The sequence below is a fragment of the Chanodichthys erythropterus genome, chromosome 16 (genome assembly GCF_024489055.1).
Source record: "Chanodichthys erythropterus isolate Z2021 chromosome 16, ASM2448905v1, whole genome shotgun sequence".
Classification (NCBI taxonomy): Eukaryota; Metazoa; Chordata; class Actinopteri; order Cypriniformes; family Xenocyprididae; genus Chanodichthys; species Chanodichthys erythropterus.
The window spans coordinates 9,469,987-9,486,258 of NC_090236.1; the positions used below are offsets into that span (position 1 = coordinate 9,469,987).

General features: G+C 36.4%; 2 protein-coding genes across 2 annotated transcripts in view; both read right to left on the bottom strand.

The window, feature by feature from the left end:
* The window catches only part of hecw1b (HECT, C2 and WW domain containing E3 ubiquitin protein ligase 1b), a 44,485-nt gene extending 32,940 nt beyond the window's left edge, over positions 1 to 11,545 (bottom strand). The window contains exons 1-2 of the mRNA XM_067362223.1: positions 11,501 to 11,545; positions 1,958 to 2,288 (exon numbers count right to left, since the gene is read on the bottom strand). Coding sequence (XP_067218324.1) covers positions 1,958 to 2,288; positions 11,501 to 11,545 — 376 coding nt within the window. The remainder of the gene's footprint in view (positions 1 to 1,957; positions 2,289 to 11,500) is intronic.
* A 734-nt stretch (positions 11,546 to 12,279) lies between these two features.
* On the bottom strand, positions 12,280 to 14,313 carry LOC137002521 (C-C chemokine receptor type 3-like). Its single transcript, XM_067362224.1, has 2 exons — positions 14,231 to 14,313; positions 12,280 to 14,134 (listed from the first exon to the last, which is right to left on the bottom strand). The coding sequence occupies exon 2, from the start codon at positions 14,113 to 14,115 to the stop codon at positions 13,048 to 13,050; it is 1,068 nt and encodes a 355-aa protein (XP_067218325.1). The 5' UTR covers positions 14,116 to 14,134; positions 14,231 to 14,313; the 3' UTR covers positions 12,280 to 13,047.
* Between the last annotated feature and the right edge of the window lie 1,959 nt (positions 14,314 to 16,272).

Consider the following 16,272-nt stretch of genomic DNA (forward strand, 5'->3'; position numbering starts at 1 on the left):
GAGTAAAAAAAATCATATCGGCAATTGCAAGATGAAAGTGTAAAGGTACACTATGTAAGCTCTAGTGGTTAATAAACAAAACTGCATGCATCTTGCGACTGGGATACTCTGCAGCAGTTGCCGTCCTGTTCAGTCTAAAATAATCCAAATATAACACTTATTATAAGTGATTCATGATAAGACAAAAACATGGCTTAGAAGATGAATTCATGATGTACTCGCTCATTATACTCGCTCGTTACATAGTGCACCTTTAACATGAGAAATAGTCACACTGTGAGATATAAAGATGCAATTGCAAGAAAAAAAGCTGCAATTATCTGGAAATAAAGTCAAACTGCGAGTTCAAAAGATGCAGATATGAGAAACAAAGTAGCAAATTATGAGAAATAAAGTCATTTCACTTTACTGAGGTGGAAATGGGCTTCAAAAGCTTGTGATGTTTCTGGCCTTTTAAATTATATTATTTTGGTTTCTAACCAGATGTATATGCAGTAGAAAACCATTTATGTACTGGTGCTCTAAAAACCCAGAAACCAAACACTGTTTTGAATAATCTATAACTTAACATCAACAATACACTGTCATTCACAAGTGTGGGGTCAGTACAATATTTTTTGAAAGAAATTAATACTATTATTCAGAAATGATGCATTAATTTGATCAAAAGTGACAGTAAAAGGTAGCCATGATGAATAGCTGATTTGTATGGAGGCATCTGATGAACAAACTATATTGCAGTTCACAAATGGAAAAATCAAGTGAGCCTGGAGTGTTTTGTGTTCACAGTGCACGTTTTTAGCAAACTGTACCATTAGTTGAAAGCGAACCATACTAAAGACCACCTCCCGAAATAGTCTTGGTTCAGTTTGCTTTAAAAGGGTCTAAGATTGTTTGGAATGTTTACATATGGGCTGAAAATCCAGAACATCAAGAACATATTCAGTGAAAAATTGTTCTTAAGAACCTTAATGTGCTGCAAAGAACCACAAACGTTTTAAAATATTCATTAAATCTAAGACTATTATGCAAAATTCACTTTTATAAGGTGTTTAAACACTGATGTGTGTAAACAACCAGCCTATAATGGTAAAAATCCACCCACTCCATTTTTATAATCCCCATAAATAATAAACAGTCTCTCCAAATGAGCGGTTCCAGATACCAGAAGCCCCGCCCATGACTGATGATGACCTGCCCTGATAGCCTAGTGGTTAGTGTGCAGATATATGGCGCAAAGGCATTCACAGTGACCCGAGTTCAATTCCCGTCTCGAGGTCCTTTGCTGATCCTGCCCCCCTCTCTCCACCCAATGCTTTCCTGTCAGCTGTCTACTGTCCTCTCTGAATAAAGACACAAAAAGCCCATTAATGTAACTTAAAAAACTAAAACAAATGTTCTGCTATTGGATGTGCTAACAATGAACATAAGCAGAGTCTCCACTCTCGGCATCTGAGCCACTGAGGACACCGTGGTTGAATTTTTTATTTATGAAGGAAATGTGCCAAAGAAAGTCAGCATAGGGTTATATATTTGCACAAATCATTTACGCTGGACTGCTTCACAAACGAGGGTCAGTTCAACACTGGATTTGCACAAAAGATTAACATGATGGCACATGCTAGACAATGAGCCGAATCAACTCCACAACAACTACATACATTTATACACTAACCATTCAGAAACGTCCAGTTTCATTCTAAAAGTTGTAACTTCTTCCTGAGTCTCTCCATCAGTGTCGACTCCGGTTTGAACAATGTAAGGCTGAACACCGTTACTGACAATCCTCATTTTGGTTGAGTGAGATTCTCCATAATAAATGATCTGTGGGGTATTTTGAGCTGATATTTCACAGACACATTCTGGGGAAACCAGAGACTTATATATTGTGAAGAAAGGCATCCCATTTAACATTCAACCTGCAGCATAAAACATGACCAAACGAAAACACGCTTACCAATGAGGTACATGCCAATCCAGTCACCCGCGTCCACTTCCTCCTTGATGTCCCAGCTGAGGGTGATGTCCTGCGTCTGACCAATGGTGTAGCTGGAGGTACTGACGGTGAGGGTGGAGCGGCAGTGGGAGGTCACGAGGTCGGTGTCGCTGGTGGAACGCAGCACGGCCGCCGCCAGCTCCTCAGGAACGCCATTCTGGAAGTCCACATTGGGAAACTGCTCAGGGTTGAAACTGTGCCGAATCGGGTCCTTACATCGCCGTCTGCCCTGAGATACACGAGATGGAGAGGCCATAGCTGCAAGCCCGAGAAACCTGTTCTGGTACAAGTTCTGAGGAAAAATCAAGAGGGAAGAGTAAAACAGGATGTATCCCACCATTGCTATACGCAAATGCATATATGGTGTGTGAAGTGTATTGTTGATGCATGAAAATCAAAGAACAATTATGTTCTGGAGGGTTTAGACGCTGCGCTAAATACAGACTTTTTATGGTCAGCTCAGAAAAGACAAAACCGCTGGGAGCGAGGCAGGTCAGGACATGTTTGAGGGGGAGAACAGCAGCTGAGACATTAAATGTCACCAACAGGGGACTGAGAAGATCATTCTATAGAGGAAGATATCTACTTCAGCAAGCAAAGAACATCTGCATTGAGAGATTATTTTCAAAGAGCAAAGTCTGTGTGTATTGAACATCTATTAAATGGATGCATGCTAACTATGCAAGGCACACATGTGCTTAACTAGAATGCTGTGCTTACAGATGACGTTCACATACAGACAACAACGCTGTCAAACGATCCCTGTTCAAACGGATCCACGAAAATTACCAGAACGCTGTATTATGCTGCCAGGCCAGTAGTTGGCGATGTCACTTTGTAAAGAAACACTACACACATATAGACTGAACACGTAATAGAGTGCCCCCTTTTTCAGAGGCACTGGTTCCGAAAGTATTTTTTTCCCAAACTCCAAAATGACTCCAAAACTTACTAAATAAAAAATAAAAATGACCTCAAATTAATTTTACTTTAACATGAAAATGACACTATAGACAACACTAGCATTAACACTTGACTGACCTCAGATATTTAATGCCAATATTTAAATGAGATAATTTGATATAAAGTTATTGAAATAATATACACTACCAAAAGTTTGGTGTCTGTATTGTGAAATAGTATTATAATTTAAAATGTTCTATTTTAATATAATATATATATATATATATATATATATATATATATATTATATATATATATTATATATATATATATATATATATATATATATATATATATATATATATATATATATATATATATATATATATATATATATATATATATATATATATATATATATATATTGTGTGATGGCAAAGCTGATGAATTTTACTGTAACTTGTGATCAGTTTAATGCATTCTTGCTGAATAAAAGTATTAATTTCTTTCAAAAACAAATTTTACTGATCCCAAACCATTAAACGTTAGAGTAAAACTCTAATAAAAACTAATAGTTACAGAATGAAAACTAAAACAGAAATAAACTTGACTGAAAAAAAAAAAAAAGCTAAATTAAAAACCAACCCTGCATACTGCACATGCTGCCTAAAAATAGTACATGAGAAAGAGATTATATAACAAAACAACAACAACAACAACAAAAATTGTAGTTTGGTACAACTTTGTCACATGATCTTATTCATCTCTAATTGATTAAATATAGGCGTAATGAAAATCACAGAAATAAATTAAATAAAGGGTTTATTTAACTGGATTATTCACAACACCCTCTCCCTCATGTCTACACAGTAACATGCATTTTTTAAAAACAGCATTTCCTGCATGCTATGTCTCTGAAGAGTAAGAGGCTGTCTAGCAACAAATGTGGTGGGACAGTCGCCGATGCATGTGTAGCATAGACCACAAGCACAGCAGCTTACGCTTCTCTGTGGGACGCCAAAACCTAGGCAGAAGATAAACTAGGTCTTGTGGTTTTCTGTGCAGTAGGGATGGGCAAAGTGGTTGACTAGTCATTCAACAACGTTCGAGGAGAGATTTTAACTAGAGACTTTAACTGGAGATATTAACTAGAGATTTTTAGCAGTGTTGTTTTAAAGGAGATGAATTTAGAGACATGACTTCTGAAGGGTTTTAGCGTGCAGATAATACGTACAATGTACAATAAGTCCACATGCTTAAATGCTTTTGTAATAAATTTAACACTTTAACCATTTTAAATGTCAAGAGGAGTCCACATATTTTTATTTTTTGCTCTAAATGCAGACGGACACAGGGTGCAAAATTAACATTCGCAACTTAAATAATTAATGTGGTTCAGATAACATAATATTTTGAGATTAAACCAATCGCCTTCATTGTATTAACTCAAATTTTTCATTTCAAGGGAGTCAAAATTTTAAGGCAAACAGGTAACTTACTTTTTAAGTTAATACAACAATTCTTTAGAATATATTGTGAAGTTTTTAAATGCAATAACCCATAACATGACAATGGCACTATATAACACTAGCAATAACACTAGATGTCCCTCAGATATTTAATGTCACTACATATAAAGTATATCTTTTGACATAAACTTACTGAAATAACATAAATACCATTTAAAAGTTTGAAGTGTCTCACCAAGGCTGCATTCAATTGATCAAAAATATATTTTAAAATATTATTATAACTGTTTTCTGATAAATAACTTGTTTGTGTCTATTTTCATTATAAAAATAAGGCAAAAAATATTTAAAAAGATATAAAGTTTAAAAGCTATATAAAATCTGTCTTTGTCCAAAAATGAATGTGTGGGGAGTAAACTGTATCTTGATAACGTGGTATAACTGCAACATAATACATGATGTGTCAGGTTTCTTGTGTTTTTCACTGACTTTCGGAAAAGGAAAGATTAACATTTTTTTCTCCACAGAACGCACAAGTTAATTTTTTTTTTACAATATTATGCCTCAATAACAAAATATAAGGAACAAGATCACAACGTTGAGCAATGTTTTTAAACAACACAACTCACATGACTTGAAGACCCTGTTAAACAGCATTAAACTGCACTAAAAAAGCTGTACTGTAGACCAGACTAATCCAAACAAAGGACACTCAGCAAATCTTATGTTTTAGTCAGTGTATGTTTTTTCCAGTGAGCTCTTTGCTTTTCTATGCATTTATTTTGCATGGTAAAATAAAACCTGTAGCTGTCATTTACCTTTTTTTGCCAAATAATTTTGCCAGATAAACACCTTATCCAAGTGTAGTGATTTGTTTTTTCCTCATATTTAAAATATTTAAAAAATATATATATATAAAATATTTTCGTCATATTTTTATGGTTTAATCGAACTTGTAGGGTTATTAAAATATCCCCTAAAAATTTGATTAATTGGCAAAAAATAAATTATAGTACTGTCAAATTATATTTAGGCCATTTGTGAATGGAAAATGAATTTTTTTTTACAATAATAAAAATGCCCAGTCCAAATACCCACACTTGCAGTCTTGGCCACTTGAGAGCAGGTGCACATGACAGGAAGTAAGTGCGCAAGTCCCATAAGTAAGTCTGTCCCATGTATAAAAAATGCCCAAGTGCAGTGCCCTTAACGCACACTAAACCCACACTATCTTGAATACCACTTCGGAGCGGTATTCGAGGCTAAGTGTATCCCATCATGCATTATGTTCGGGAAACCGCATGCCCCGAAATCGCGAGATGTTAAGGAAAACATTCCACTGTAAGTTAAATTAATTATATATTACATATAATTTGGTAGTAAAATATAAAGTGTTGCACATTTTATTGATGCAAAGATACATCATTTGCAACTGATTTTTTTTATCACTTAAAGAAGCACCACAATTGTAAAACTGTTTCTTCTGTTAGTCACATAGTGACACTGAACAGACATTTAGAAGTGTATTTTAAAATGCAAAGTACTGAAAATAATAATAATAATAATAATATTAATAATAATAATAATAATAAAAAAGCTCTGTAAACGATAGCATTTTTTGCAAGATTATGTGTCCCTTCGGGTAATCAAAAGTTCTACACACATTTGCAGTCTTCACACCCACTTCACGCTTGAGCCAAATACAGGAAATATGTCATGTAAGCAGACAAGTGGTCAAGAAAAAGTCAGACATCCTGAATGTCACTGAATAATTCACAAACTACCATCTTAAACAGCATCTTAAACCTCTAATTCTAAGCATAAACTACACCTTATACTAAAATATCTACACCGAAACCCCAATGTAACGGATGCAAATGAAGTTAAGATGAAGTCAGACAGTCATCGATCGATAATCATTTAAAATTATGTAACATCTGCTCATGGCAGTATAGTATATAGGCACTTCAAAAACTGCTGAAAATATCCACATAAAAAAAGCAATTCACTTTCTTGCTTCAAAAAATATGAAAAGTCAATCGTAATGAAAGTCAATCATAATATATATGAACAAACAAATAACATAATAACAGAGTTAAAAGCTGATGTCTGGGGTGGCTGATAAGCGTGGTTGGGGTTGGGGACATGTGTTCATTACTCAGAGGTCATTAGGAACAGGAATCATTTAGGCGAGGAGCAGAGATGAGGTAGATTAGTATTGATTCACCTGAGACCAGCAGTCTATTGATCTGCTCTAAAATCAGCATCAAGGGACGGAAAAGCTTTAGAAGAGGAAAAAAGGCCTTGTTCCTTTACAGGCAGAAGTGCTTCCTGTTAAATGACCTTCACATGATGACGTGAATGAGTGAATTGACTTTATACGTTTTATTTATACATGACGTTTCCGTAAATGAGCTTCCAGAGGGTATTCCAGAGGAATTATGTAATATTATTATTAGTATGTTTTAAATTAAAAGTAAAAATATATTTTTATCCTTTTAAAAATGTAGAGCTTTTCTAAGGAGATTTTTTTACATTTTGTCACTCATAAAATAATTTATTTAATAATTTTTTTTTTTAATTATGTTTAGAGTAAAATACTTATTAAAATAGGCTAATATGTGAAACATTATGCACTATGGCTGTGTCTGAAATTACATACTTCCCTATTATATAGAGGTGAAAAAAAGTATGTGGCAAAAGAAGTATGTCTGAATTCACAGTGTTCATAAAAGAGTGGGCAAAAATGACCAGGATGACCTACTACTTTAGGCGAGATTCTGAAGTATACATGTGATGGACGCTTTACTATCCCATGAGGCCACGGGAGAGGATTTGTGAATGGCAGAGAAGTGACACAACTGACACTGATGGTATGTCACATGATAATGACAACATAGTGAATATACATATAGTACGTCCGAATTTAATTAATACTACACACATTTATATATAGAACATACTTTTTTATTCACAATAAGTACCTACTCAAGAGTAAACGATTTCAACACAGGTTATGTAACGTTAAATCTTGCGGACATTAGCATATTGATGTCATTGCATCATCAAAGCATTTTAATATGGTCAGTGTTTATTCCAGTTTTGGCTTATTTGTTTTGGTTAGGGCCCGAGCCCCGATGATGTGAGGACCCTCTTGTAATTGCATGGGTGCGAGGGCCCTTTCATCGCTGCTTGCAGATTTAAATTCATTAGTTATATTGGAAATTCATCAAGTTGAGCACATTGCGTTGTGTGATACAGTGTCAATCTGGTTGTATACTGCATATTTTGGCAAGTGTTAATTAAAGGTAGGGTAGGCAATTTCAGAGAGGCTTGCAATAGCAAGCTAGCTTTGAAAGCATAAGATCCCACCCTCCCTTCAGAGCGTCTCCAAAGCCACGCCTCCTCCAAAACACAGCAGAGTCTGCAAAGCGTCATGAGAGACACCGTTAAATTACTTTATGTCTCAAAACACACACAGAGCTCTTGTACCACCTGACTGCTGCAGATTGATTTTGGCATTGAAAATTTTGACATAGAAATGCCAAAATCTGAGTCTGACTATCTTTAGTGAAGCGGCGCGTCGAGTGACGAGCGACGACGACATGCTAGCTTTTGAATTGTGTTGGTTAAAATAAAATACTCTTCAGAACAGGTTAATTATTTGTGAATGTGTCTCCTAAATCAGAATTGAAAACCAGACACGTTTAACATTTGCATTCAACAAAAATCTTTCAACAAGTGTATTTTGTCAGGTAATTATGACATTTAACCAATGTTTGAGATATGTGAAACACTTTTTTACTGAAATGTTTATCCGTAATAATCTCAGTAATGTGTTATTTTAAAAAAAAAAGACTACAATTTTTTGACTAAAACTAGACTAAAATGACGAGATGTTTACTCGACTAAAACTTGACTAACAAAAAAAGATATGTGAATGACTAAATATGACTAAAACTAACAAGGACATTTGGCACAAGACTAAGACTAAATTAAAAATAGGTGACGAAATTAACACTAGTGTGGTGTGAACGCAGCATAAAGCTCATTGTTTTGGTTCTGAGGAACTGTAAAAGGCGGCAGTGTTTGTTTGTGGCGCTCAGTGAATGTCTGTCTACAACTCTGCATAGTCTTACAGACTGCGCTAATGACATGTGATGTCTGTGTGAGCAGAGGTATGGAAATACATATGTTGACAGGCATGTAGGACATCCTATCATTGCATTCTGACCAAATGAAATGATTGGATGAACTTTTTTTTGTGTTTTTTGGTTCTGAGACTTCCACAAAAGATATATGTACATTTTTTTTTACTATTTCGACCATTTCTATTATTGATTGCTATCAGGATGTGATGAGAATTTCAACCAGTATAACAAAAAGTGTTCATAAAAAAAAAAAAAAACCTACCCTACCTTTAAATGCATCCAGGCATTTAATGCATGCAGATTTGCATATTTACATGTTTTGTCCAAAGCGACAACAAGCGGTTTGTCACAGAGCCAACAATAGTCATAGTATACAATGCCAGATTGCTCATAGCAAACTGTAAACAAGCTGTGAGATGCAAAAATAGTAACATAATGATAGCATGCCATTAAATGTAAACCTCCAAAATGTTTGCAAATGTATTCCCGTGTTCTGTGCCAAGCTAGGGTCTATTCTACGTCACAGAGGAGATTACATACTTCAGATCTTCTTGGTAACAGAATTGTGGCTTGATCTCTGTATTCTGGGGAGAAATATCCCGCTCCCATAGGCCTCTATGCTTCGTTATGTAAGTACATTAAGAGTCTCGGGTTTCATTTTGGCACGGCAAACCTGACGCTGCTTGAGCTAATGCATCTCATCCTGCGCGACACACAGACACTCACAGTGGTATTTAATGGAGTCTGCCCTCGGGGCCTTAATGATTATAATTAATTTATCTGTGTCAGTGTGATTGCAAGGTGCATTGTTAAAGCTTCTTTGCATCTTGTGAACACAAATTTGACCGGTGGAAGATTCACTTTGTTTTGTCATGTCACGATGATTCAGTCAGTATCTGAATTTGCATTCCAACTATTTCCCATCAACAAATCAGCAAAGAAATGATCTTGTTACAAAAAAAAGCTCTCTATTGTTATCTGCCCTCTCATTAACCTTTATGAGGATCACGTGTCCGCACTGCTGGAGGTCTGCTGATGATATTGCTCTGCTGTGCTGCAATCGGTTGTGACCCTACAGTCCTCTGCCCTGTGGTGACCTCCAGCATGAAGCGCAGCAGATGCTCTGACTGAATTCATATCCCTTTTTCACATCTTATGTAAATGCATTTCAGGTCAGTGTAATGCAATTCTAGATAGTCTTTCGCCATTCAGTGTAAAATTAAAGTGCCTGTATTATGCTTTTTTGAATATTACCTTTCATCTAGTGTGTAATATAGCTGTTTGTGAATGTAAAAGGTCTGAAAAAGTTTTAAAGATCAAAGTGTATGATAAATGTCCGTTATTGTCACTCAAAAGAAAGAAACAGATAACAAATTTGCTTAAAAGCGTCCTTTATCATGATTTCACATTTTTTAACTTTAGTTAGTGTGTAATGTTGCTGTTTGAGCATAAACAACATCTGCAAAGTTATGACGCTCAAAGTTCAATGCAATGCGAGATATTTTCTTTTACAGAAATCGCTTTTTAAGGACTACAACAAACGGCTGGTAGAGACTACAGCAGGCTTCTTCACGGGTTGGTGACATCACAAACCCTAAAATGTACATAAACCTTGCCCCCGAGAACACGCAACAAAGGGGCAGAGGCCATGTTGGGCTGCTTTAGAGAAGAGGAAGATTTGTAGTAGAGTATTGTTGCCATTAGTGTTGTCAAAAATATTGATATTTCGATATATATCGATAATGAAATAGCTGAAACGGTTCCAATACGCCTTTTCTGCAGTATCGATACATCTATTTAGAGCCGTTTAGAACCGTATTATAATAATTGTTTTCTATCTGAATGTATTTTAAAATAGATAGATTTTCTAGTTTTCAATGTTGAAGACAGTTGTGCTGCTTAATATTTTTGTGAAAACCGTGATACATTTTTTAGGATACTTTGATGAATCAAAAGAAAAGCATTTATTTGAAATAAAATTATTTTGTAACATTATAAATATCTTTACAGTCATTCTTGATCAGTTTAATGTGTCCTTGCTGAATTGAATAAAAGTATTAATATCATTAAAAAAAAACTTACTGACCTTTAACTTTTGAATAGTGTTGCACATTTTTAAGATAATCAGCAATAAGCCACAAGTGCTGTCGGACAAGATACGATGTTGATGACACAGGAACAGGAGGTGGAAATGCTAGAATCGAACCTGTGTTGTCTGCTTGAGCACCATAACTCAGCTCAATGTGTTGAAAAACATAGGTTATATTTTCCTGAATTTTCTTTGCAGTCTGTGGTGTCATTTTTCACTCATTCAGTAGGAAAGTGAAAAATGACATCACAGACTGCAAAGAAAATTCAGGAAAATATAACCTATGTTGAATTCTAGTCTCTTTTTTTAAAGCATTATCTGTCCTGTAAATTTGCCAGATTGCTTCAGTTGAGGAAGCAGAAACTGCTGATGATTGTGTGTAAAATTGGTTATTAATATACGTTGGTTTGCATGTTTCCATAATTTAGTTCAATACAACAGCCAAAAATTACGTGTTTCAGTGCGTTAGCCTATCACAAATTAAACAACTGCCGTCCAGTCCAAGCACAACTACACAATATGCTTAAAAAATCTATATATAATATAATATTTGAATAAATGGTGGGTTTAGGTGTAGTGTTACTGTGTCGATTTAGCTTTAAGGTTCACTGTCGGGTTCAGGAATGAGGATGCTCATCTGGGCCAAATACACACGCACGTGCACGCAAACGCGCGCGCGCACACCACACAAAGACGCGCGAGGCCGCGACTGATGTTGAACATCAACTGAAAAAGGCCAGGCAAAATAAAACAAAACAGCATTTAAAACAGCATTACATCGCAGAGCACTACACTTCTGACGCCCAGTGACTGTTATCCACTGCCTCTCGCTGCAGACATCGCGAAACACGCCTGACTAGGGTACATTAGTGTGTAATACACAAACACTTACCTGGGTCAGTATCACCTGCCGGTGAATCATCACCTTCTCGTTCATATGGCCATTAGCCGTCCCATATTTACCCGCACAACAGCCGCCCTTTCCTCACATTTGCCCTGTTTGCTAAAGCTACCGCAGGAGATGCTACATCCTCTTTCCTGGGTACCAGGAGCCTGTAACCAATGGAAACGCTCCGTCAGATTGAATTCTGTTTTTTTTTTTTTTCCTCCAGTTATGACCGTGGTTAAGTCATCCACCCCACCCGCGCACGTACGCGCTTTCCGCACTGAGAGTCTGGACGCTGACTGGATGCCTGGATAGCGACTGGCTGCTGATTAGTCGTCCTTATAGTGACGAAATGTGATTGGATGAATGGATTATTGGTCTTGGATGTGATTGTATGTTATTGGTCTCTTTAGGCTCAAAGGACGCTATCCATAAAGTGCTTCTGGGAAACCGTGTTTTGACAACAGAAATTGCTATGCAACAGCTCGTAAAATTAAAGTATAGTCATTTACCTTTGGATCTGTTGTGTTTTTCTGCAGCTTTCTTATTTGGTAAGGTCTGGTGGATTCACATTTTTATTTGAAACATTGTAATTAAAAAACTATGCGTAAAACATTGTGAATAAAAACAATGTGTAACAGATACTAATGTCTTAAAAGAAAACAACCATAACCAAATAGATTATTTAGAATCATTTATTGGCATTAAAATCAGATCCAAACACACACAAAACACAATGTAGAGACTGAGTTCATGCTCAAAATGAAAGTGTGATACACTGAAATGATAATATCATTAAGATTCTGGTCACCAATATTTTACTTCTCAGCATAGGCTACACCAGCAATTAACAGCAATATAAAATCATTAATATGCCATACTTGGAGAACTCTTACAACAATATATTTTACACACACAAAAAAAAAAAGACTCCTTACAGAATAAAATAAAATAGCATAGAGATTTGATAGCTATATATTGCTGAAGAACCCAAAGATTAGGACTAGGGTTACACAATCAACATTATGTTGCAATGAACCTCTTTCACAGAAGTATTTTTTTTTTTTTTTTTTGGTTTTTATGTCATCAAAGCGATATTTGTGAAGAAATAAACACATGTACATCAATTGGATAGTAATTATTTTTAAATGCCTTTTCTCGATTAGGTCAAATTGATGGAGCCCATTAGACATATACTATTCATTAATATACATTAAATGACAAAATAATTGTATAATTTTTTTATGTCATCAAAAGGATGTTTATGAAGGAATATTTACATATGAACATATCAAATGAACTGTAAAATATTTTTCAATTTGTTTTTTATCAATACTTTTGCTCCATTTGGTAAAATTGATGGAGGTCTTTAGACACACTATTAATTATTATGCATTAATATGCATTAAATGAGAAATTATTGAATAATTATTATATATAAATGGTCAAACAGCATGCATTGGTCATACATTGCATCTTGGATTCTTTGTTTTTGTCTTTCTCTTTGTGATCCAATCTGTGTCCTCTTAACAACAAATCTTCAATCATAAACTTTAGTCACGTGAATGATCAGTAATCATTGTTGGGCTCCTGACTGATGTGGTTTTACTGCTTGGCTCTGAGAGCAATGTATTGATCTTCAAACATGGTAGACGCTTGGCCAAAAGTTTCAGAAAATGGCGTTGAAACTTCTTTCCCAAAAAGGTATAAAAGACAGGGCTGATGCAGCAGTACAGGTAGGCAAAGTTACGCGTTATGTACAGAGTGTAGTCGAGGGCTTCTGAGCATTTATTCGGGTCTCCAAAGGATATCTTGATGGCTTTTAACAGAATGACCACGTTGTAAGGCGTCCAGCAGATGAAAAAGGTGAAGACAATGACAAAGATGAGTTTGACCGCCCTGCACTTCTCCACCATGCGCGTGGACATGACCCTGATGGTTATGCGGGAATAGCAGTACAGGACCATAACTAGAGGCACTAGGAAGAAAAAGAGAAACTGCTGATAATAGCCGATCAGCTCCCACTTTGTGAGGGTAGACTGGATGTAACCAGTCATTTCGCACAGCCTAACATTTGGACCATCCATCACATCATAAAAAACTATATCCTTTATACTAGCCAATATACTGAGCACCCAGACGATGGCGGACGATGCAAACGCGTATTTTTTTTTCCTGCTGTGGGCTGCACTGATGGCGTGGACCACCGCAAGGTAGCGGTCAAAAGTCAGGAGAGTGAGGAAGAGGATGGAGCTGTTGAAGCCGATGAAATAACAGCTTCCCACCAACTTGCAAAGGCCACTGCCAAAGATCCATTCTGACTTGTGGTAGACTGCCCAAAAGGGAAGGCTGAAGGCAAAGATCAGGTCCGAGATGACGAGGTTGAGCAAGAAGATGTTGGTGATCGTGGTGAGCTTCTCATATTTGTAGATGATGCACAGCACCAGTCCGTTCCCCACCAAGCTCAGCAAGAAGTTGGTGTAATAGAACGCTGGGAGAAATGCTGCACCAAACTGGATGACATTACTTTTCTCACATAAACGAACCTCTTTGTCTACAACGTTACCTTGTGCCGTGTTATTGGTTGGGTTAAAAAAGTCTTCCCATTTATCCTCCTCCATTGTTGTCTGAGGTCAAATTCTGTTGTAATAAATTAAAACAACAGCAAACACAGAGTTAATAATTAATATTTTGTATTGAGGTTCATTCTGAGCATCAAATATTGGCTTGACTCACCCCTTCCAGGTAAATGAGTGTGTGAAACTCTCTGCAGCCGCGACAGAACTGATGCAAACACGTTGTGGCTTACCGAGAAAAACTCAGCACACATCCTGAACGAGGAACTGTCAAGAGCATTTAAACCAAGTCATCAGCATTACGCAAAACCTTTCACTATCGTTTTTTTTTTTGTATCAAATGTCATGGAAAACTATTTACATTTTTTGAGAGGCGGAAGTGACAGAGTAGCAAGCAAAATGATTAAGAATTAAACAATTTAATTAAATATTTTAAAATATTTATTGTAATTTAAAGAGTTTGAAATGTCAGCTGCACAAATTCTGTAAAAAGACGACAAGGCTAAAATCCTACGTGCATTAAAAAAAAGAACATCAACAGGAAACATGAAATAATAAATAGATGTTAATTGATGATCTTTGTACAAATCAGAAAGACATGCCAAAACTACACTAATAAGAGTACTGCTAAATTCTACGAGACATGTTCAAATTCTCAAACAATTGAAAGTATAATTAAATAATTCAAAAATGTTGTAGTAGTAAAAATGTTCCTATAGAAACTAACAAATAGCCCTTGAGTAGAAGTATTTGACGTAAGTGTTCAATGTATAGCCCGCAGAAATTGCTTCACATCCCGTACAGAGGTAGATTGGCTAGGGCAGTGCAGTGGATACAGTATAGCAAATTTTCTTTAAAAGAACAGTTCACTCAAAAACATAAATCTGAAACTGAAAATTAAATTGGTCACAGGACACATGAGAACCAATGATGTGTATGTATACAGTACATGTGTCGTACTGATAATTTTTATGGTGCTACTTGTGTCATTTTTTGAAGCTCAATAGCCCCTGCCCCCAACGTATGGAAAAGAGCGGCATCAAAAATGAGGATTCATTCAAATTAGAGATTTTACCACATTCAAGATTCCCAGACAGGAAAACACATCACATATTTAAGATCAAGATTCAAGATCATGACATCATTCTTTAGAGGTTATGAGTTCTTGAGGTCAATGCTGAGCACCAGAAATGTTCATCTGAGAGAGAAAAGACTGTAAAGAATCAGTAAGATCCCACTGTCCTGATGCTAAAAGTTAAGTCCTTTTCTAAATGGATAATCCCGAAAGCCATAGGCTTGATAACAAGAGGACAGGTCACAAATCCCCATGGATCCTGGGGTCCCACGTGCCTGGGGTGCCCGGAGTGCCAGGTTTTCCTGGTGGACCAGAAGGCCCAGGATATCCCTCACCGTCATCCCCACGTGGGCCCTGCAACCCTGTGGAAGAGAAAGTTACTTTAGACGTGCTTACAAAGACAAAATAAATAAATGGGAGGGATCGTTATCATGCATGAGTAGGATATTGACATTTGTTTTTTTACCTGCTGGGACAGGTGGACCTGGCAACCCAATTTCACCTTGTCCCTTAGCACCGTTCATACCCACTGGGCCAATATCACCTGTCAGAATAACATTTGAGCGGCATTTCCCTTTAATACTGTCACATTATAATCAGAAAATCAACATCAAAACAGCTTCACATAATCCTCACCTTTCACCCCATCAGGTCCCTTCCGCCCTGGAGGTCCTGGGTAGCCACTTCTGCAATAATCTGCTGATATCTTCTTTAAAAAGAGACCAACCTCTGTATTCCAAGTCATTCATGAATTACAACCATTTAAGTTCATATCTACACTAAAAGGGTGTAGCAGTTAAAGTTGTAAGTGCTTTCTAAGAAATGCTGTTGAAAGTGAAACTGAACTAACACCACAACCAACACACTTGTAGCCAATCAGCAGTAGGGGGCGTATCCACTCATAATGGGGGAGGAGAGAGAATGAACAAGAGAGGATTTAAAGAAAGACTGTAGAGAGATGGCTGAGAGACATTACAAAAGAAAAGGTCAGAATATCACTGGATAAAGAAGGTTATGATCAGGCAAGAATAACATTGGTTTATATGTTTCACAGAACCAAGATATGCTGTTGTTGCAATGTTAACTACAGTAACAGGACAGTTTTGAGTGTCATTGTTTGTCTGGAG